The sequence below is a fragment of the Protopterus annectens genome, chromosome 1.part2, assembly GCF_019279795.1.
Source record: "Protopterus annectens isolate FY-2018-M chromosome 1.part2, PAN1.0, whole genome shotgun sequence".
NCBI lineage: Eukaryota > Metazoa > Chordata > Ceratodontiformes > Protopteridae > Protopterus > Protopterus annectens.
This window is the reverse complement of record NC_056727.1, coordinates 458,397,948-458,422,847: the sequence shown is the minus strand read 5'-3', so window position 1 is coordinate 458,422,847 and position 24,900 is coordinate 458,397,948. Positions and strand designations below refer to the sequence as shown.

The window sequence follows — 24,900 nt, the reverse complement described above, 5'->3', positions numbered from 1 at the left end:
TTAACTACTTACAAGGCTAGTTTTCCATCTTTCTTCTTGACCATATTACATTTTCTAAGATTAGGTACAAGCAGTATCTTAGTGACAAGTTTAATTGATAAACTACTTTACTTACCAGCTAATAGGAAATATATTTACAGAACGCTAGTTTTAGCCCAAGCTTTGGTGGTACTGTTGTCAAGCAGGTAGGCCAAGCTTATGCTATCAGACACTGGATCCATATAGAATGTGCTAGTGTTGTGGAGAGTGTTCACCATTCTGCAACACTACCTGAATGTGAAAACTACTCCAGTATGATGTCATAACAAGGAGGGGAGAAAATCTACCAAACTTGGGAAAACACACAGTGACGGCCAATGTGTAAACAATGTAACCTATGCCAAGAACAGGGAATGGAATTCACTTTGTCCAAGTGAACCCTGTTACCTAATTGTGGTGTATTAGAAAGATTGCTGATCCTGCAGCATAGCTCCCACTGATCCATAGTCATGCCCCACCCTGCAAATTCACCATTATGTTAACCAAAATAGTGCATGCATTACAAGGAAAGCTGTCACACATGCATTTTCTGACCTCAAACTACACTGTTGGTTTGCTGCAGGACTGCAGTACATAATAGCAATTCACAGTTTTTAAACATGTTGGCTTTGAGGCATTTCATTTGGTTGAAGGGCATAGCTCATACATTATACAACACAGGCAATCATTACTTGGCTGGCACCCTCCATTCATTTGATGCCAAAGACCAGCTCCATCTATATGTTGTAACTGGTACTGCATGCATTTGTGCTTCCCATTCTGAAATACATGCAGTACCAATGCCAGTATACAGGTGGAGCTATTTATGCACAATACCAGCCCATGGGCTTCTATGGGGTACTCGGTTACTTTGCCAATGTGTAATATCAAAGCGTTACAGTATGGTGAGGCTGATTCTTGTTTCTGAAATGGGTGTAAAGCTATGGGAGTCCTTATTACCCTTCATGGCTTAAAGACTCCTGCAGTTGTCTTTTGAGTTGAGTATAGAGTTATTGCCCTATGTAACATGTTGCATAATCAAAACTCATTTTGAAATCCCAAAGTTTATCAGAAAAAGTATGTGCAAGATATTCATTGCTTGTTAGCACTCATTTAAAGGGAATGAAGGAATGTTCTGTGAGAGCACTGATAACCTTCAGATGTACTTTAATGCAGAGATGATACAATTGGCTGTAGGTGCTTTACACAGAATGAAATAGAAATAAAAAAAAACTAAATAGTAAAGTAAATGGGAAGAAAATGATCTGCACTTAATCACAGGCTGGGTAGTTTCAGCTGCTACATTTTCCAGACTGCATATCTTGATGGTAGGGTTGCTTATAGGTCTCATAAGACAATTGCTAGTGCAAAGCATGGTTTTAAAAGCAGGAAAACATTAAAAGTACTTGCTATGACACCAATTACATCAAATAGTACAGTTTGTTACATTAGTAGTTACCACATAATTATCTAACATAATGTTTTGCATACCACAGTCTGAATTTTAATTTGGCTTATTTATTTATTTTTTTCAGCTGACAAATGGGACAAGGCTAAGTGGGCAGTCGCTTGGCCACTGTGTTTTATCATGTTCTTTACTATACCCAACTGTGCTAAGCCCCGCTGGGAAAAGTGGTTCATGGTCACCTTTATCTCGTCAACCATTTGGATAGCAGCTTTCTCTTATGTCATGGTGTGGATGGTGAGTCATAAACTTTATTTTCAGTACAACTATAAATTTCCATCCTTTTAGTAGTTTTATATTGTTCTTTTCTTAGTGCCATTAAACACTAACTCAGTACAGTAGAGCCTTCTTATATTGCGCAGCAGGCTGAATACGGAAATGTTATGAAGTTTGCGTTATTTGAATATTCTTTACATTGAGGTGTCTGTCCACCTTACTACAAAGTGCTGCCATTACAGAGTGTGTCTTGCACTGTAAAGCGCTACTTGGCAAAGTACCACCATTTTGGGGAAGTTTCAGTGTGCTGTGTATTGTTTATTCGCAAGTGCAATTACTTCAAAACGTTTCTTACTCTGAGCTTCTCATGCCCAGTTCATTCACACAGTGCAGTTATTTGAAATGTTTCTTACACTGACAAGAGGTGATTTCTTGCAGTATGTTGATTTCAAGAGTATTACAGTACCCAAGAGACTTATTTTGCAAAGTTCAGTTATTCAGAGGTTTGTTGTGCTATTGGACAGAGTTACAAGTACTGGCATAAATTTCTGGCATATGTGTATGTGTGTGTTTATGCATATTTGGAAAAACCCTTCACTGGTATGTGTTAATATGGCAAACAGATTTCAAAAACCCTCACCACTTGTATTTGATCAGAATATTACAGAGAACTGGAGAATATTTGAGCAAGAGTATGATATTTTTATACAAGCAGCTTATTCTGATAAAGATACTCGCACTAGGGCATTCATTTTGCTAAACTTAGCTGGGTCAGAGGCCATAGAAAGGGAGCATTCATTTGTGTATGCACCAGCAGTATATGAAGGAGAAGGTGAAAACTGCTGTGTTGTTGTATAGGCTGAATCAGGGGAAGACCTTGAGTGTTTGAAGCGCAAATTCAGAGAGATATGTAAACTCCAGGCAAATATTACATTAGAGAGGTATTGTTTTATACAAGAGATCAGAAACCAGGGAAAGCATTTGCAGCTTATATAACTGACCTGAGAAACAAAGCCAAGATGTGTTGATTTGGTGACTTAAAAGATGAGTTGATAAAGGACAGGCTTGTGTGTGGTATTACTAGTGCTGCTGTGAGAAAGAATTTGCTTTGTGACAGTGATTTAGCATTGAACAAAGCTATAGAGATCTGTCAAATCCATGAAGTTACAGAAAGGCACACAAGTATGCTTGCAAGTGATGAGTATGGTTTCAGTAGGCTCCAGAGCAAATGTAGACAGCATGCAACACATGGCAAGCAGAAGTAGACCTAAGCACATGGCAGCCACAGCTGGTTCACCAGGGAAACCACATAGTTTTCTAGCAAGTTCTAAGACTAGTTCAGTTAAAGGAGCATGCTCCATGAAGAACAAAGGTTGCTCAGTGCAGTACAAGTGTGAGTCAGCAAAACTCAAGTCCAGCCTTATTGTTAACTGTCGTAATTGTGGTGCCAGTCATGAGTCTAAAGGAGAGAAATGCTTAGCATTTGGTCAGCAATGCCACAAGTGTAAAAAAAATGAATAATTTGCAAAAGTTTTGCAAATCAGGTAAACCTCACACAGTTACAAAGAAGGGTGAAAAGGCTGATGCAGTGAATTTTTGGGAAAAAAGGAAGTGTTTTGTACAGATCAATGGTAAGTCCACCAAGCTCAAAGTAGACACTGGTTTAAAGTGTAATGTTATGTCAGTAGATACTTTTGTTAAAGTGAAAGCTAATGAACAACTCTCTGTGGCCAGTTGTGAGAAACCTGTTGCTTATGGAGGTGAAGAAACTCAAACCGAAGGCTCAGTGGTATTTTCATGTTATTTGGCTAGGAACTGCTAGAACTTGTTGTGGCGATTGGGGAGAGATGGGCAAAGGCTGCCAGCCTTATCAAATAGAGTTTGATATATAATTCTGGCATTTATAAATAAATGTAAAATACAGGCATGTTTTCTTGAATGTAAAAGTACACTGTGAAATGTGGAACTGCAAAATATGTGACAACATTGCACTCTACTGGCCCAGTGAAGCATGTTGTGACCCTTTCATATTAGAATTCGGCTCCAGGGTGGCTGGATGAAGGTTTCATGCCCATTGTGTTAAGGCTAAAGTTTATGACCAGAATTTAGATGTGGAAGGTGCTTTATTGCTCTAGTTTCTGCTAGAATGTATATGTGAAATGCCTTGTATTGTTATAAGTTTCTGAGTAGGTGTTAGATTGCTAAATAATGCAGTTTGTGGCATGAGAACTCAGAGCAGGTCTTAAGATGATGCAATATGAATACTGGGAAAAAGTGTCAAAAATGATGTAATCTGGGAAGGGCCTTAGAGACATGTTTGTTAGTAATGTTTAAATACTGTTTTCTCACAAGAGACTGGAAGCATTTTGACTTTGGACATCCAACTTATCAGCAATCTGTCTTGTGCTCACATGTAAGTTTTAGCACTGTGATTTCTTGTAGGAATACTTAAAGCTAGTAAAGATTAATTAGGTGTTTTTCTTTGTCCTACTGTATTATTTTAAGTTCCTGTGTGATCTCTGAACTCTTAGATATCTCTGTGGTGTAGTAGTTTTGTCTTGTGTTTTAATTATTTATTATTAAATATTTTTAAAACCTTCTACATGTGGCTGATTTGTGTAGAGATAAGCTCTAGAGTACATTGCATATTTATAGAGGTTATTGTAATAGGCCACTCTAAAGTAAACCTTGACTGTTAGTCATACTACCATTGGATATTAATATTGCACAGTAATAATTGGACACCCTTTAAAGGGCCTTTTAGTAGCTGATATTATTAACTTGGTGGTGGCAGTAATTACTGCCGTATAGTCTGGGTAAAAGGGCACAGTTGGAGAATCTGTGTCAGCCTTTCCCAGGAGTGTCTGTGAAGTTGCATAAATACTTATCTCAAAGTGTGTGTGTGTGTGTTGTGTCAGCTACTTGGCAGGGACACAGAGCACTGTTTGTACAGAGAGGGTACTGGAGATTTTAGCTTGCCCAGTTAGGCTCAGACCTGGACCCTATAGCTGTGCCAGTGGGGAATCTTATTGGGGACCTGGTAAGCAAGGGAGCAACCAGCCCCTGACTGACTGTGATCTCTGTGTGCACGTAAGGGAAATTGCACTTTACTGTGTGTATTAGTTATCCTTTTCTCTTCTATGAGATGACCTTCCTGGTGTTAGTGGTGAGGATTGAGGCTCCTTGATTGCTGGGCCAGGGCATGGTCGTCACAAGTGTTTGACAGTGGTGGGATCTACTTCACATACTAATTGGCTTGTAGTGGTGTGGCTAGAGCGAATTCCTGTAGCGTATGAACAGTGATCTCTAAAAGTGTTTTGTACTCTAAAACAGTCATGCAGTGTATACTCAGAGTTCAGATCACAATTGTTTTATTTCTTTTGTTAGCTTAGTATTAGTCAGGGTGAGCAGGCAGCATGTCAGCAGAAGAGTATGGGAGGCTGACAAGGAGCCAGCTGGTGGAGGTGTGCCAGGCTAGAGGACTGGTGCATGGAAACCTGACTAAAGCAGACCTGCTTGCAGCCTTGGTTACAGCTGCATTAGAGAACAGCAGCCTGGAGGACAGTTAGACTGACAGTGGAGATACAATACCCTCAGAGAATTTACAGCTCAACCTTTCTGCAGTGGACTTAAAAATCCAGCTGGAGCTAAACAGACTTGAGTTGGAGGCCAAGCATATGGAGCTAGAAGCAGCCGAGAAAATGAGGAGTCTACAAGCTGAGGAAAATGGCAGAGGAGGCATGAGAGGGAAGTGCTGACTCTTCACCAGAGTCATGGAGGTAATGAGGAAGGGAGTAACCGGACCCCAGAAGCACAAAAGGTCATTAAATTTCTTCCACAGTTTAAAGAGGTGGATAATTTTGATAGCTTCATTCACATGTTTGAGTGGGTATGTAAACAGTATGTTGTTGACCAAGAGCTCTGAGTAAGGTTCCTGACCCCCTTACTCCATGGTAAAACTGTAACTTCTTTAGCAAAATTGCATGACACTGACTGTTTTAATTATACTGCTGTAAAAAGACATTTATTAGAATGTTTTAAACTAACACCTGAAATGTATAGGAAAATGTTTCATGAGCATAGATGCAAGGCAGATGAAAATGTATGTGAATATGTTGTTGAACTGAGCACTTATTTTCATAGCTGGGTGAGTGGATGTCAGGTCACCACTTTTGAAGGGCTGGCAGACCTATTGGTAAGGGAACAAGCCCTTAGCACTTTGCCTGAGGACATGAGGATCTGGTTAGCTGATAGACAGTGTACTACTTCAGAGGAGTTGGGGAAGAACGGAGACCTATACCTAGCAAGCAGAGCAGCCCTGCACAGGAAAGGGATTCGCAGTACTGCTCATGGGACTAAAGGAACTCATGGAGGGGAGCACAGACTGCCCCAACAGAATCCGCCAGTAGCAGGGGAAGCCACTAGTCCATGTACATGTCCAGGAGCTAGGGTTAAATGTTTTGAATGCAACTAGTGGGGCCATGTGGCATACAGATGTCCATGGAGGCAAGGTGGGGAATCAAAGTGAGGGAGCCAGTAAGTGGGAAAGACAAAATGCCAACAGTGAGTTGTCTTGAGACAACAGGAGTATGAAACTACCATCCTGCAGATGTCCTGAGAGGGAAGGATTTGGATGAGGCAGTACTATGTACTTATGCAGTTACATGCAGTGAGGCTAAAAGACAAGCATGGGGGTATGGTAGCCTGGGGGACACCCAGACAGACTGCATGCATGCAGCCAGGACTGCTGAGGAGGTTACTTCATGGAGTGAGCTATGCTGTAGCAGTAAAACTGGATGTGAGCCACAGCTGCTTGTGGGTACTGATGTTCCCTTGGACAGGGTAACTGTAATGGTAGAGGTGAGTAGTAGTACCCAGGCTGACAGTGAGGCATCGCTGTCAGAGGATGCCAGACTTCATGTGAAAGGGGAGCTGGGAAGGGTTACAAAGAGAGACTTGAGACAGGCTCAGCTCTCAGACCCTACATTCTAAGGCCTGAGGCAGGTAGCTAGGGAGGCACCTGATCCTCAAGGGAAGGGGGAACCTGTATACTGGAACAAAGGGTTACTGTACAGAGAGTGGACCTCTGAGGGAGGGCTAGAAGGTGAGAGAGAACAGCAGTTGGGAGTGCCTAGAGCTTACTGTCTGGCACTTCTAGCCATAGCCCATGATATTCCCTTTGCAGGTCATATGGGCATAAAACATACTAAGAGGTATATTATGCAAAACTTCTATTGGCCTGGAATTTCCAGAGATGTAACAGGGTACTACAGGACCTGTGAGAAGTCCAAAAGGTAGGCAAGGCAGGAGACAAGGTGAGAGCTCCTTTGATGCCTTTGCCTATGATTGAGGAGCCATTTCAGAGGGTAGCTATGGATATTGTGGGCCCTCTGAGTACCCCAAGTTCCACAGGGAAAAAGTATATCCTAGTGGTAGTGGATTATGGTACACGATACCCTGAGGCAATGGCTTTGTCCTCCATTGAGGCCGAGAAGGGGGCAAATGCTTTGCTAGAGACTTTCAGCAGGGTAGGTTTCCCAAAGGAAATACTGTCTGACAGAGGTGCCAATTTTATGTCAGACCTGCTGGCTTGTCTGTGGAAGTCCTGTGGGGTGAAGCACATGAAGATCACCCCCTACCATCCCTAGACTAATGGTCTTGTTAAGAGGTTAAACTCTACAATCAAGTCCATGCTACGGGCATTTGCATATCAGTTTAAGAGGGAGTGGGACAGATATTTGCTTCATCTGTTGTTTGCTTACAGAGAGGTTCCCCAGGCATCCACAGGTTTTTCACCCTTTGAGTTGCTTTATGGGCATAGGGTGAGGGGACCTCTAGATTTAATTCGAGATGAGTGGGAAGGTGAGTGTGAGTCTCACAAGGAGTCTGTTGTGGCATATGTCCTGAACCTCAGGACAAGGCTCAGGGAAGTCATGGGCCTGGCCCAGGAGAACCTGGCAGAAGCCCAACAACAGAAAAAGGTGTGGTATGACAGGAATGCTTGAGCTAGAGAGTATGCTGTAGGGCAGCAGGTGATGGTTCTCATTCCTGTCAGACACAAGTTGCAAGCAGCTTGGGAAGGACCCAACAAGGTGGTAAGAAAGGTAAGTGATGTTAACTACATGGTGGAAGTGCTAGGCAGACTGCAGGGGCACAAATTGTACCATGTTAGCATGATGAAATCTTACCATGTTAGAGAGGCCCTTGTGCTGAGCATTTCCAGTGGATTGCAGGAGGAGTCTGAAAGAGATCTTGTGACTGATCTCCTCAGTGAGGCTCAGGCTGACACCTCGGTGGAAGGGGTAGCAATGTCCCAGCAGCAATCTCCTACCCAGGTTCGAGAAATCCGAGCAGTGTTGCAGGGGTTTGGGGGCATGTTCACCGGGAAACCAGGGAGCACCCACCTGGTGCAGCACCAGGTGGATACAGGACCCCAAAGTCCTATCAGGCAGGCCCCTTATAGGGTGCCTTAGAGAGTCAGACAGACTCTGGGGAGGAGGTACAGGAGATGTTGGAGCTAGGGGTGATTAAAGAGTCCAACAGTCCCTGAGCCTCACCAGTGGTGTTGGTGCCAAAGAAGGATGGCAGCACCAGTTTCTGTGTGGATTACAGGAAACTAAATAGTCATACAGAGTCAGATGATTACCTCATGCCTAGGACAGATGAGGCCCTAGAGCAGCTGGGTGGGGCTAAGTATCTTACAACCATTGATCTTACCAAGGGTTACTGGCAGGTGTCCTTGACTCCCAGTGCTAGAGATAAGTCAGCCTTTGTGACTCCTTTTGGCTTGTATAAGTTCACAAATATGCCCTTTGGGATGAAGAATGCCCCAGCAACTTTCCAGAGGCTGGCAGATAATATCTTAGCAGGAGCAGGAGGGTTTGCCCTTGCTTACATGGATGATATTGCTATTTACAGCCATTCCTGGCAAGAACACCTTCAGCATGTCAGGGAGGTGCTGGGCAGACTACAGAGGGCAGGGTTGACCATTAAGCCGAGCAAATGTTAGTTGGGTATGGCAGAGGTCTCCTACCTAGAACATAGAGTGGGGAGTGGTAAGATAACGCCAGAACCTGCCAAAGTGAAGGTATTCAGGCATGGCTTGCATCTGTTACCAAAAAGCAGGTGAGGGCATTCTTGGGGACAGCAGGGTACTACAGAAAGTTTGTTCCCAATTATAGTACCATAGCTGCTCCCCTCACAGACCTGACAAGGAAGAACAGGCCAGATAAGGTACTGTGGACCCCAGCATGTGAGCAGACATTTCAGAAGGAAGCTTTGGGAGGACCCCCTGTGTTAACCAGTCCAGACTATAGCAAAGAATTTGTTGTGCAGGTGAATGCTTCAAACTATGGGGTGGGGGCTGTACTTAGCCAGCTTTCTTCAGACGGAGAAGAGCACCCAGTGGTTTATCTCAGTCATAGGCTGCAACCCAGGGAGGAATGCAATGCAGCGGTAGAAAAGGAATGTCTAGCCATAATGTGGGCACTACAAAAACTTCAGCCTTATCTGTATGGAAGAAACTTCACTGTGATGACAGATCACAGCCCTCTAACATGGTTAAACAGAACCAGTCAGCAAAATGCCAAGTTGCTAAGATGGAGTCTGGGGTTACAAGCATATGATATGTCAGTGCAGCACCACAGTGGGAGTAGCACTGCCAATGCAGATGGGCTCTCAAGACAGGGAATAGGGTGAGGTACACCCAGATAGACCTGACACTCTTAAGCAATGTTTCTCAAGGGGCACTTGAAAAACTTGCTTGAGTTCCCCGGGGGAGGAAGAGATGTGACGATTGGGGAGAGATGGGCGAAGGCTGCCAGCCTAGTCAAATGGAATTTGATATATAATTCTGGCATTTGTAAATAAATGTAAAATACAGGCATGTTTTCTTGAATGTAAAAGAACACTGTGAAATGTGGAACTGCAAAATATGTGACAACATTGCAATATACCAGCACCGTGGAGCATGCTGTGACTCTTTCATATTAAAATTCGGCTCCAGGGTGGCTGGATGAAGGTTTCATGCCCATTGTTTTAAGGCTAAAGTTTATGACCAGAATTTAGATGTGGAAGGTGCTTTATTGCTCTAGTTTCTGCTAGAATGTATATGTGAAATGCCTTATATTGTTGTAACTTTCTGAGTAGGTGTTAGATTGCTAAATAATGCAGTTTGTGGCCTGAGAACTCAGACCAGGTGTTAAGATGATGCAATATGAATACTGGGAAAACCTAAGTGTTAAAAATGATGTAATTTGGGAAGGGCTTTAGAGACATGTTTGTTAGTAATGTTTAAATACTATTTTCTCACAAGAGACTGGAAGCATTTTGACTTTGGACATCCAACTTATCAGGACTCTGCCTTGTGCTCACATGTAAGTTTTAGCACTGTGATTTCTTGTAGGAAAAGTTAAAGCTAGTAAAGATTAATTAGGTATTTTTCTTTGAAATCAGACCTGTCCTACTGTATTATTTTAAGTTTCTGTGTGATCTCTGAACTGTTAGATATCTCTGTGGTGTAGTAGTTTTGTCTTGTGTTTTAATTATTTATTATTAAATATTTTTAGAACCTTCTACCTGTGACTGATTTGTGCAGAGATAAGCTCTAGAGTACATTGCATATTTATTGAGGTTATTGTAATAGGTCACTCTAAAGTAAGCCTTGACTGTTAGTCATACTACCATTGGATATTAATATGGCACAGTAATAATTGGACACCCTTTAAAGGGCCTTTTAGTAGCTGATATCATTAACTGGGTGGTGGCAGTAATTACTACCATTTAGTCTGGGTAAAGGGGCACAGTTGGAGAATCTGTGTCAGCCTTTCCTAGGAGTGTCTGTGAAGTTGTATAAATACTTATCTCAAAGTGTGTGTGCGTGTGTGTGTGTGTGTGTGTGTTGTTAGCTACTTGGCAGGGACGTGAAGTACTGGTTGGACAGAGAGGGTACTGGAGGTTTTAGCTTGCCCAGTTAGGCTGAGACCTGGATCCTATAGCTGTGCCATTTGGGAGTCTTATTGGGGACCTGGTGAGCAAGGGAGCAACCAGCCCCAGACAAACTGTGATCTCTGTTTGCACTTAAGGGAAATTGTACTTTACTGTGTGTATTAGTTATACTTTTCTTTTCTATGAGACGACCTCCCTGGTGTTAGTGGTGAGGATTGAGGCTCCTTGATTGCTGGGCCAAGGCACAGTCATCACACTTGTTATTCCATGTAGTCTGAAGACCTATGCAGTCATTACTGGGTCTCAGAGACAGTTTGACAATTAAGTTGCTTTCTTTTACCAAAGAAGTTCATCATATAAGCACATCTTAGTTCCAATTTCACCAATGCCGTTTTCTCAAAGTATGCTGATGTTTTTGATGATAAGTTTGGCAAACTTCCAATTGTGTATTCTATGAAGTTCGACCCAGAGGTCAATCCAGTAGTCAGACTGGCAAGAAAAGTTCCAATAGCTATGGAGGATAGAGTTAAATCTCAGCAGGATAAAATGGTGCTGCACGGTGTAATTTGCCGTTACAGAATTGACTGAATGGGTATCGTCCATGGTAGCAGCCCACAAAAAAGGCTCTGACGAAATCAGAATATGTATTGACCCAAGAGATTGGAACACAGCATTAAAGAGACTGCATCATCCAATGAGTACAGTCGAAGAGGTCGCAGCCCTAATACCGAATGTCACTTTTTTTTCTGTCTTGGATGCAAAGAGTTCATTTTGGCAAGTGATGCTTGATTGCAAATCCTCATTACTGACTACTTTCAGTACCTTGTTTGAGAGATCTAGATTCCTGAGGATGCCATTTGGTATAAATTCAGCAAGTGAAGTCTTTCAGCATGCAATGGAGCAAATCTTTTCAGGTTATCATTGTGCCATAATAGTAGATGATTTGTTGGTTGGAGGCGGTGATGAAGCAGAGTATGAGAGAAATCATAAGAGAGTTCTAGACAGAGCACATGATGTAAACTTAAAGCTCAATCCTCTGAAGTACAAATTCAGACTACCAAAAGTTGCATATGTAGGTAATTTATTTACTAGCACTGGCTTGCAACCAGACCCATCTAAGCAAGCAGCAATTGTTGAGATGCCAGCACCAGATAATGTTCAAGCTCTACAACATTTTCTTGCTATGGTCAACTATTTAGGCAAGTTTATACCAGACTTTAGTGAGTTGACAGCACCTTTGAGAGCTGATGTGCAAAAATGTTACATGGTCTTGGTTGGAACAGCACCAGGAAGCATTTGAAGACCTTAAGCAGAAAATAGCTACCCCATCTACATTAAGATACCATGATGTTTATAAACCAGTAACCCTTTTCTGTGATGCTTCAAAATTTGGGCTTGGTGCAGTCATTCTTCAAGAAGGCAGACCTGTATCCTATGCATCAAGAACTCTTACGCAAACTGAGATGCAATATGCTCAAATTGAGAAAGAACTTTTGGCAATAGTGTTTGCGTGTTCCAAGTTTCAGGATTATGTCTATGGTTAAGTTATTCAGATTGAAACTGATCACCAACCTCTAATTACTATTTTAAAGAAGCCTATGCATTCTGCTCCAGCAAAATTACAAAGAATGATGCTCAAATTGCAAGTACAACTTAAAAATGGTCTGTACAAAAAAACTCCTTTATCTGGCTGATACCTTATCCAGATCGCCCAGAATTACAATGAAACAGCTTCATGCAGAGAATTTTGACGTTGACATAATGGAAGTGCATAACTTTTCTTCCACTTGATGAGCTGAGAGATCATATAAAGACTGATCCAGTTTTGCAAAAGCTCAACCACTACATTAATGTTGGTTGGCTGTCAAAGCAATCTAGTGTACCACCTGAAGTGCAAACGTATTTCCTTGATGATGAGATGAGATGTTGATAGAATATGCCATTATTTTCAAAGGTCCTAAAATTGTTGTTCTTGCTTAATTACAACACAAATATATCCAGATTTTGCATCACGCTCACCCAGGTTCTGAATTTACCAAAAGAAGGGTGAGAGGACTTGTATTCTGGCCTTCTCTAGCAAAAGACATTAATAATGTACTTTCATCTTGTTCGGTATGTAATAGTACTAAACCACATTTACAAAAAGAACCACTTCAGCTAAGTCAAGTTCCTAACCTACCTTAGTCAACAGTAGCCACTGATATACTTGAGTGGAACAATCAGCATTACTTGATATTGGAAGATTCTTATTTGAACTGGTTTGAGATTGATTTACTACCTAACCTAACGTCCACTGCTGTTATTACTAAGTTGAAACATCATTTCTTAGTCCATGGTAGACCACACAAAGTTATTTCTGACAATGGTAGTCAGTTTACTAGTCAGTTGTTTCAGAAATTTGCAAAAGAATGGGACTTTGTGCATGTTACTAGTAGTCCAGAATCTCTACAGTCAAATGGGCTTGCTGAACGTGCAGTGCAGAGGGCAAAGCAATTACTTGAGAGGTCAAAGCGTGACAATACCAGTGTCTATTTGAATTTATTTAATCTCAGAAACATACCCAATGCTGATACACTTGGCTCGCCTGCTCAGAGAGTTCTATCTAGGCAAACCAGAGTAATACTGCCTATCAGTTCCAGTTTGTTGAGGCCTAAAGCAAGAACATCAAGACAATTAGAGCTCAGCTATTAAGAAAGCATTCTTTCCAGAATTCCAGCTATGATAAATTAAGTAGATTTCTTTGTCCATTGAGAGAAGGAGTGACAGTAAGGATACAAATGGTGAAAGGTTTTGACCGGATTGGTCAAGTTACAGGTAGATGTACTGAGCCGAGATCCTACTTTGTAGAATCTGAGGGTGTGGAGTACAGGAGAAATCGCAGACATCTTCTTCCTGTATTAGAATTGATATTGCAGCATTGTTCCTGTGATACAGACTCTAGATCTCAGAGCAGCCTAGACAATGTTCCTGTTCCAGAATGTGTCTTAACTTCTTCCATTCCTGATGATGTTCCTGTTGTCCCCAAAACTGAACATTCTGCAGAGACAGTCCCATTTGCTAAACCTGATTTTAATTTCTATGTCACATGATTTGGTCATATTTCTAGACCTAGTGTGAAATTCACAGCGACCCGGACTTAACTGTATATATGTGTATTTAGTTCTATATACTTGCATGACTAAGAATTATTCATATTGATTTCATGTCAATTAACATTTTCAACATTGCATGACTGATTTCTCAAAGAGGGAGGATGTAGAATGGAGTGTGTTTGCTGTGTCTTTAAGAAGCATATCAAAGACTGAACGTGCATATATAAATAGCAAGCACATGCTACACTCAGTGCCATTTTGGAAGAGTAGCCAGAGAGCGAGCATGTATGGATGTAATAGATAATTTGTTTTTAGGTTTACCTAAGTTGAAGTTATTAAGTCTTAATCCTGACGTGTTTTTAAATAATAAAGCTGCTTGAACAGAACCGACCAAGTCTCATCTGTTGTATCCAGACTAAACAAGCGACAGTAAGTGTGATCTGGAAGTGCAGTTTGTGCTTTCCTTTTTCTGCACGGCATTTAGAAGTACCACTACTGGATAGCACTTCAGTGTTTTGTGTGCAGTAAGCTGTATTTTTTTTTTTTTGATGTGGTTGGGATCTGGTTGGAGTGCCAAACTAAGGAAGGAGTGGATATCTGTCTTGGAGCACCAGATCTTTTTTGCTCTTCACCTGAACTGAGGTGGCAGGGTGCCAGATCAGGGGCTGACACCTGGCATTAGATGAGCCAGCTATGGCTCTGCATATGGGTAATGTGGCATTACCTCTATTAGAACATGGCAGAGGTTTAGCTAGTGTGAGGCAAAGAAGACAGCACCCCAGGTGTAAAGTGTTTGCAACATGATTTGCATATCCTGACTGATCTTCATTGCATGTCAGCATTTAGAATAAATGGCAATATTGCAGTTGTGGTCAGTGTGACAAAGGGAAATACTGCCAGCCCAGCTATCTGGAATTTTTTAAATAATTATATGTTATTTATGAATATTAATATAATTTATATAGAAATGTAACAGAAGAAGATACTGCCAGCCCAGCTATCTGGAATTTTGTAAATGGTTATGTGTCATTTGTGAATGCCAGCATGCTTCATGTAAGATGCTTGTGCTACAACTGTGTTAGAACTGTATGCTATGTACTGAGATAAAATATAACCACAGCATGCCCTGCTGGATTAGAACAAAAATGTACATAAACTATTGCAATTGTGTTAATGTATATGTTTTAACAGTGGAAACTAGAACATAGAGGGTTAACTTGCAAAACTTCAAGAAAATAATGTTCATGTCTGTAATCTGTATGTAACTACTATTTACTAAAAGTTCTTTATATGTATGTGTATTATGAACCTTGGATCTTTTCTCCCTGGGCCTCGGCTGAAAATGCACATATATCTAGTTGGACTATCCCCATTAACAAATGTAAAATAAATAAATACATAAAATAGTTGAAATTAAATTGTTTTACAACTGTGCTATAAAAGTTATCTTTCAGTTTCAGTCAACAGGCGACAGGATGTCTACACTAGAGGACTCTGTTATTTTGTAAGTTTTATGTCTTCATGCAGTTGCAAACATCTAAAGGCTATATATTTTCACAGAGATATGTTAAATGTGGGTAGTTTCTGACAAGGGGGTTTAGCTTCGGAACTGAAGTCAAGTGTGAAAAAGTTATGCCATCCAAGCTAACCCAGCAGTAATACTTGATATTAATTTAAGAACTCTCTCAGAGAGAGACAGAGCATTTTGTATTTTGTCTTTGACCTAACAAGAACATCCACTCATCACCACATCTGCACTTGCCTTGCTGTAAGTAAGTTTTTAGGGCATAGTGACTCTTTTAGATTCAGATAGGAATATAGTAAAATATAGCTTAAATGTTTTCTTTATTTATTTGAGACCTTCCTGCAATGTTATTTTAAATATTTCATATGATTTTGAACTGTGATGTAACTGATGACTTACTGGGTGTTGTCTTGTTCTTTTATCATTTGTTATTAAATATATTTAAACATTTTAATTGTGGCTGGCCTGTTTAGAGAGGTTAAAGCTCCTAGAGTACTTGCATATCCATATAGTGACACTGTACAGGCCAATCCTAAATAGCCTTGGTCTTGGTCAGACTACCATTTGGATTAACAGTAACATTACACAGTAAGATTGGACACCGTTTGTTAAGGGCCTTAAAGTAGCTGATAAGAGTTGGCTGGTGGTAGTTGGAACTACCTTATAATCTGGGCAGAAGGGGGCATAGCTAGTAAAGCTGTGCCAGCCTTCCACAGAGGTGTGTGTGTGTGTGTGTGTGTGTGTGTGTGTGTGTGTGTTGGTATATAAATAAAATCTCAAAGACTTTGTGTGTCAACTGCTTGGGCAGAGACACAAAGCACTGGTTTGACAGAGAGGGTACTGGAGATCTTGGTTTGGCCACTCAGATGAGATCTCAACCCTGTAGCTGTGCCAGTGGGGAGTCTTATTGGGGATCTGGAGAAAGAGGGAGAGACCATCCCCAGACAGACTGTGATCTCTGCATGCAGTTAAGGGAAATTACACTTTATTGTCTGTGTTCTTATCATCCTCCCAAGTTTACGTCCCCCACTGGTGCTAATGGTAAGGAATGAGGATTCTTGATTTCTGGGCCAATGCAGGGGCGTCACAGTCAGAACCAAAGCACGAGTTTAGTGCTCCATATGTAACAAAGAAGGTTATAATCAGGTCTCCGATCATAGCCACTTTATTATATGTTCAAGACATGGATGCCAAGATATTCACCTCCTGAGTGAAGCTCGAGAGGTGAATCTTGGCATCCATGTCAAGAGGTCATAATAACAGGTCATGATTCTTGAGACCCATACATAACTCTTTGTAGTGCATGGAGTCTTAACTACTCTATGTACTACCATTTACAGAAGAAAGAAGCAATGTGTTTTACTGGCTTAGAAGGCTAGTAAAGCACTTTATGGGTGTTGTCATTTAGACAGCAAGTAAAGAAAAGGTCAGAGATAGTTTCTAAACACTGTCAAACAAAATTTAAATAAGCTGCTTACACAATAATATCTGTCAGCTTCAGTGGACATAAGAGGAAGGATATTCAGGACCCAAAGGAACAACTATTTACAAGTGTGTCTACTACATAGATGGTATATTGGAAGTATACAGTATATTAACAAGAGTAATCTAAGAAAATCAACTATTATTTGTTTGAGTTATTTTAGGCTCTTCCAAATATTTTATGAAGAAGTGATTCTTTGAGTCCTTGACTTAATATATTATGATTTCCAAATGACATACTTCATTCATGATGTTAGAGAACCCATTAAAAGAGGGAGCAGATTCATTCTTCCTATTTCATGTTATTACTTTTCTTGCAACAGTCAGAATGCTCCATCAAAGGGGATATTTAATTTTCACAACACACTTAGGAAGTGGAGTATTAAATGAAACTTAAATGATTTATGTAAGGAAGTATCAGAGAAAATGGACTACAAGAAAACATCAAATTCATCTCAATAAATTTTGAGTGTGCCACACTCAAAAAACATATGCTGCCAATCTGCTTTAAGGCCTTACTTGCATTTCCAGCAAACTATTCTGGTATTGGACACTGATTTGATTCTATGTGATGCAAAAAAAGATCTATGCATAAATCAACATTAAAATAATCTCCATTTAAGTGAACCTGTAGTTTGTTTTGATGAAAATAAAATAATGTTATCTTCATCATTAGGAAATTCATTATTTATAAGATTAAAATAATTCCAATAGGTTCTTTATTAAATTCCAACTCTTTTTTGATTACTTTATATAGTGTAGACAAAAGACGCTTCCTAATAATTTTCTGGTGAACCAAGAAAGATAATAATTCAGTTAACGTACGGATAAAATCTCTTAATCTTGGTTGCATTAAGTTAATTTTACTTTCTACGCATTGTCTGCAGTTTTGCAGTTGCAACCATATTTCTTTATCCAGATCATATTTATTAAATATATATTGAGCAGTATACACATTTTCTTCATCCATTAACTGAAACCAGTACATTAAATTATTATCTTTAAAAATAGTCATTGCATGTAACTTTAGAGTGGAAAATATTTTGAATGAAAGCCATTGGAAAAATAAGGGGAAAACCATGCTTTATGCATTTGATATCTATAAATAAAATTTCTGAAGGAGTTTAATAAAATGGAAATATAAGAGAAATAATTTTTTGACTAATGTTATTTAGAAATGGTCTTTTAAAGCCAAAGCAATGGCTTATTTAAGATTAGATAATAATTGGTGAATCTGTGGACAAAGATTTTTTACTAAGACATTCTTGAAATTCTTTCTATTTAGCAGAGTAATAACTACTGGCTCAAAATGCTGTTGTTTTGATAATAGAAGCTAGAACAAATAACTCCAATTCTGGTAAATCAATACTCCTATTTGACCAGTCTCTAGTATGGTGATTTAATGCTATTCTATGTTTATATGGAAACTACAACAACTTTAAAATTAAAGAATTAAACTCTTTCATGCAACTCTTAGGAGAAGGAAGATATACAGATGGAATACTATATAAGATTTTGTGTAAAATTATCATTTTAATTAAGGAATATCTTTCATCCATTGTAAAAGGGAACTTATTCCATTTGCTTATGAAAATTTTTATGGTGGTCAAATTATTTTCATAATTGATATTTATCATTTTTAATGTTTTCAGTAATAGTTATTCCTAAGTAATTTAACTTACTATCATGGACAATGTATTTATTAAAACATTTTGCTATATCCCTTAGATTATAGTTTATGGGTAAGATTTTTGTTTTATTTTCATTAAATTTGAACCCAGACCTTCCTTGAAAAGTTTCCATTAGTCTAAATGGAGCTTAACGTGAGTTGTTGCATTCATTCATAGTTATCAGAGTAAAATCTGCAAACAGCTGAATTCTAGATTCGAAATTATTACCTACCTGTATGCCTTTAACATATAAATATGTTAATATTAAATTAGGAAGTGGTTCTATGACTTATGTAAAAAGTAAAAGTGAAAGAGGACATCCTTATTTCTTTCCCTTAAAAAATTTTAATTGACTCAGAAGTAAATAACTCTATTTTAACACAAACAAGAGAGTTTTGTAAAGTAGATTGATAAGTTGTATAAATTTGCTTGAAAAATTACACTCTTCAAGAAACGAAGATAAATAATTCCAGTTTACTGAATCAAAAGCATTATCTATATCTAAACTTACCGAAGTTAACCTTTCATTTCATTTATTTGCATAATCAATTAATGTTAATATTCTTTTAATGTTATCATAAGCTTTTCTATTTAATGTAAAACCAGTCTGATCATTGATCAAAGAAAAAATAAATTGTTTTAACCTATTAGCATGAATAGCCATAAATATTTTATAATCAATATTTAGTAGAGAAACTGGTCTATACGAAGAACACTTAACAGGGTCTTTGTCAGGCTTTAAAACTGGAGAAATGAGAGAATATTTCCAAGAACAGGGAACATTTACTAAGTCTTCAGATAACTTGAAAACTTTAATTAAAATATCTAAAGTATCTTTATGCATCAGATTATAAAGTTCTGGAATAATACCATCATTACCAGGAGCTTTATTAGGTTTTAAAATATTAATTTGAGTCTTTAATTCAGATAATGAAATAGGTTTGTCAATGAATTTCATCTGGTTATCTGTTAACTTCTTTTTAATGTTTTTCTGTAAGAATTTCTTAATTTCTTCTTGTGAATCCATTATTGAATTATTATTATCTAAGGCATTAACGTAAATTTGAAATTCTGTCATGTAAATTGGTGACCTTTTTCTTTTTATTAGCAACATATATTTCTTTTATGTGATTAAATTTATTGAGTAATTTTGTTTTATTTGTCCATTTATGCTTAGATTGTAGGATTAACAGAGAAATTAACTAACTTAATCTTTTCTAGATTGATCATAGTTTTATGAATTAAGATTTCCAAGTATTTGTCATTTAGTGTGTTTATTTCTTTCATCTGATTTGAGTTTGTTTTCTGAATTAGTCTAAACCAATTAGTAATCTTACTGAATAAATATGCTTTTAGAGAATCCCATAAAAATATTTCAGAGATGTCCTTTGTATAATTAAATTCTATAAAGACAAGGGTTTCTTTAAAAACAGTCCCTGAAGTCCTTTAAATTGGCTATATAGGCTGGAATACGTTTCATAGATAAGTTATTATTACATGTTAGAAATAATTCAAAGGTTATGGCATTATGGTCAGAGAGAGGGTAAGAAACCACTTTAACTTTGTCTAGTCTGTTTAATAAATTATTAGAAATATAAACTGTATCTATTCTGGCCTGAGTACCATGTATGCATGAATAGTGAGTGAACAATAATGAATCTGAGCCTGAGAAGTCATATATATGTTTAAGATGCATAAGGTCTATGAATTTAATTAATTCCTTAGCTGATGCAGTTATTTTATTTTTCTGATTGCATTAGAGTAATTCTGTTTTAGAATACAGTTAAAATCACCTGCCATTCTATTTTAGAATATAGTTAAAATAACCTGCCATAACAGTACTACCTTTTGAGATATGAACAATCTGATCCAAATGCTGTCTAACAGTCCTAACACCTATTCCAGGTATCTAGTATGCATTAATGAAAGTGTATAATTTCCTGTTGATTTCTAGAGTAGTGGAACACAGTGAACCTTTATCATTTTTATAAAAACTAATCATCCTAAGAATAGGTACAATATTCCTCCATAAAATAACTACTCCTCTTTTTTTCTGAGTACAGTGAGAGCTAGCTAAAACAGAGTATGTATTGGTGTTAAGTCTGTCTATAGCAGCTTGTAATACATGTAAATGTGTCTCTTGAAGAAATATTATCTGAGAATTAAATAATTTTAGAAATTTGTTTAAATTCCCCAGTTTGCAACCATTATTCAAACCATTGATGCTTAAGGAGATGCATTTAAGAACCAACATATGAAATATTACAAAGGACTACATAAGGTCATATCATAAGTTTCGCATTATAAATAAGCATGAAATTAACTTTCCAATGTAAAACTGTATATAATAAAATTAACAATCCTTAAGGTTCATAGGTTCATAGGTTCATACTAGGCTATCTGCCCTAGGGCATTTATAAGCCTAGCCAGAATGTGTTTGGCTTTCGCCACCCATTTTAAATTTATTTTGCTATGCCCTTTTTCGAGGTTAGTATACTGTGCCTCTATCTAACAGTGACACAGAAGTGATACCCGGGGTAAACCTACGATCTCCCATCCACTCATCAAGATTCCTCTTGAAGAGAGTCAATGAGGGACTCTGCCTAACCTGGACTGGGATTTTATTCCAGAGTGAGGGGAGCCTCTGGGTTATGAATCTGTCCCTCCAGCATGTCCTATTTATTTCAGTGCTGAGGTTCAAGTCTCTCGAGCGCGTAGCTCGATGGGATTTGGATTTTCTGAGGTGCAGCATGTCCATTAATTCCGGGTTGGACATGGCTTTATACGTGAGGCACAGATCGCCTCTGAACAGGCGGTATGCCACTGAGTAGAGCTGGAGTTTCTTTAACCGGGCAGCATATGGCATCTGTTTGAGCCCTTTGATCCTCTTGGTGAGGTACTTTTGGGGTCTTTCCAGTTGCTGCAGGTGTCTGGTAAGGTACATCCCAGAAGGGGCATTGTACTCAATTATGAGCCTGATGAGGGATGAGTAAAGAGGCACGATGACCTCCCCTGATCTAGATGTGAATCCCTTCATGATTAGGTGGGCTATATAAAATGTTTTTCTAACCACTTTGGCCACGTGGTTGTCAAATGAGAGATTGCTATCAACTTGGGTCCCCAGGTCCCTAATTACTTCTTCTGTACTTAATGGATTTCCACCTATGTGGTAATTTGTGGGCACTTTGTTTTTGCCAAAGGGATGACTATACACTTTTGGCATTTAGCTTGAGGCCATGGCTCTGGCACCAGTTGTCTGTTTCTATGAGGCCCTTTTGGAGGATGCTTGTGTCGGCTGGAGAGTCGATTATGGCACCCAGTTTGCAGTCATCTGCGAACTTGGTCAGCCACAGTCCTTCCGTGTTGGCCTGTACCTCCGAGAAGTATATACTGAACAAGAGAGGTCCCAGGACTGAGCCTTGTGGGACACCACTTGTAACTGGTTTGGAGACTGACATGGCTCCAGCAATTCTAACCATGTGGGTTCTGTCCTTGAGCCAGTTTGCAATCCATCTAGTGACATAGGGGTTTATATTTAAGCTGGTGAGCTTATCTATAATGCCCGAGTGGGGTATTGTATCGAAGGCTTTTGCGAGGTCCAGGTAGGCTGTGTGGACCACCTTCCCCTCGTCAATGGCCTTGGTGACTGTTTCAAAGAAATCAACCAGGTTTAAGAGGCAGGATCTGCCCTTAACAAAGCCGAACTGGGTAGGATCCAGTGTTTGTAGATCCCCAATATCTTTATTTATGAGGTCCATGATGATCCTTTCCATAGCTTTGCAGACCAAGCTAGTCAGGCTTATGGGGCGATAGTTTCCAGGATCCGTTGAGGCACCACCTTTATGGAGAGGGACCACTGTTGCTGTATGCCACTCTTTGGGCACATATCCTGTAGTAAGGCTGAGATTGAACAGTAGTTTTATGTTTGGGTTTAGCTCTTCTTTGAGTTCATGTAGGACGCAGCGCGGGACACCATCTGGTCCCATTGATGCTGTGTTTTTTGCTTTGGAGAGGGCGGCTCTTACCTGAGCATCTGAGATGTCAGGGGCAGCACTCTGCTGGGATAGATATTTGCCCTTTTGGTGGGGGGGGAGAAGTTTGCGCTGAACCTGTCAGCTAGGATGTTGGCAATGTCTGTGGGTTCGGTGTATTTTTTGTCATTTTGGACTAATTCTGAGCATATCTGGGAATTACCACCCAGGTCCCTAACATAACTAAAGAAAGCCTTGTGATTATCCTTAGTGTCCTGTGCAATTTTTCTCTCGAAGCTGGCCTTAGACAATTTTATGTGTGCCCGTAGTTTTTTGCTAATACTGATCAGTGATGCCTTCCCTTTTTGGGATTTTGCTTTATCATTTAATAGCTTCCTCCTTCTATTGTATAGTTTGTTTATGGCTGGGGTCCACCAGAAAGGACGTCTGCCTTTGGAGGATTGGGTCTTGGTTTTATTTGGGATCGCATGATCCATGCATTCCTGAAGGTGCTCATAGAATGCGTTTATAAAGGATTCTGCGGTCTGGGCCGTATTGTCCACAGGCCCGGGGGCTTTGAAGGATTCCACCTCAGTTTTGAGGAGTGTAAAATTTGCTTTAGAGAAGTTTTTCACTGTGGTTTTCTGGGCAGGGGGTGGGGTCGGGATGTGAATATCCAGTGAGATTAGTTTATGGTCTGATCTTACCAGTGAGGGATACACTTCTGGTCTGGAGCATAGAGTCCCCATGTTGGTGATGATCAGGTCCAGTATGTTTTCCCCTCTTGTGGGAGTGGTAACAAGTTGTTCCATAGCATTTGAGTTTATAAATTCTAGGAACCTTTGGGCTAGGGTGTTGGAGCTAGAGTAATGCTCCCAGTCTATGTTTGGGTAGTTGAGGTCGCCCAATATAATGGTGTTTGGAGAGACCTTCATATTTTCCAGTGTTCTCAGGAAGGTCGAGTGGGGTTCCTGGGTTTGGGAGGGTGGTCTGTAGCAGGCTATAAACTGGAAGCAGTTTTACCCACTGTTAGTTGCACATGGATAGTCTCTGATGCTTCGTGCTTTGCCACCAACCTGGAGGTGTGGGTATCTTTGATGAATATCGATACTCCCTCCTTTTGTGGTTCGGTCCAAGTTTTGGGGCCGAAAAGCATGGTATGAGGTATAACCTGGTAGTGCTGGGGTGCTCTCGGGAGCCCTGAACCAGGTTTCTGTTACTGCACAGATATCGATGTTCTCCATGCTAAGGAGAGTTTCAAGTGCGTGCATCTTGAGGTTTAGACTTCTGGCGTTGAGTAGCATTACTCTTAGTTTCTTATCCCTTGTGATACCTATGGAGGTGGGTTTGTCTTTTGAGCCTTGCCTAAAAAGGCACTATGGGGGTAGCAAGAGCCTTTGCCAATAACCGAAAGCCCAGGGGTGACAGGTGCAAGCCGTCCCTAGCGAAGCATCGTGGCTTGCCGAGCATATCATCCCAAGCTGACAGGCATTGGATCCCCTTTGAATGACACCAGTACTTAAGCCAATTGTTGAAATTGATCATCTTGTCTTCATATTGTGGCATCATTCTTGGTGAGGGTAAGATGCTACTCAAGGTCAGGGTCATACCGGCCTGGGCTACATGCTCAGAGAGCTCCTTTATGTCTCTTTTCATGTAGTCCAGGGAGGTACGTCTCAGGTCATTCACACCAGCATGGACAATGACTGAGTCATATTTGTACTTGCCTTGGAGTGACCTGAGTGCTTGTGTTATGTGGCGGATCCTAGCATCCGACAGGCTGCTCACCGTGACCCTCTCCTTGTTCAGTCTGGTGAGTGGGACGTCAGTGTGCCTGACGATAAGAGTCACCTATTACAAGTGTATCAGGTGTGTTGTTTAGTCTTAAGGGCTGTGACTGTTTGGCACACTGGCTTTGTGAGATATGTGTTGCACGTGTTTTGTTTTGGGGTAGCGGCTGCATGGGTGTCTGCTTTGGAGGTCTCTGCTGCTTCGGCAGATCTTTATTTAGAGCCTCTGAGTATGTTTTTGTGTGATTATGTGTTTGGTTTGCTGTCGTGGTAGGTCTATGTGAGACTGGAATTGTAGTGAGTGTGGTTTCCTTCTCTTCCTGACTGGTTATGCCAGTACTGAGTTGAGAGAGCTTAGCCTCCAGTTTGACTATATGGTTGCATCTCTCACATGTGTTGGAATTTGTTGAGAGGAGGAGAGGGTTGTCTGTGTACATGAGGCAGTTTTAGCATTGCCTCAAGATTCCCAGATTCACCAGCTGGACCGGAGAGGAGATTGACAACTGACCTTTGGACATGCTAGAATAATGTTGGGAATTCATTAATAATTGAAAACCAGGGCCAGTGGGGAGTGAGGGTGTAGTGCTTTTAATTTTTAGTGCTGACTTATATAATTGCTTTAGTGAGCAAGTGCCAGGTAACTTAAGTGCAATGTGTTACAGGTAACCTAAATGCAAAAACGACAAACAGTAACTTTCTTTCAAGTGAAACAAGGAAATAAGTAC

General features: G+C 39.9%; 1 protein-coding gene across 1 annotated transcript in view; it reads left to right on the top strand.

The window, feature by feature from the left end:
* SLC24A3 (solute carrier family 24 member 3) overlaps positions 1-24,900 on the top strand; it is a 2,031,466-nt gene that overhangs the window by 1,779,044 nt on the left and 227,522 nt on the right. Inside the window, exon 12 of the mRNA XM_044060155.1 lies at positions 1,554-1,720. Coding sequence (XP_043916090.1) covers positions 1,554-1,720 — 167 coding nt within the window. The remainder of the gene's footprint in view (positions 1-1,553; positions 1,721-24,900) is intronic.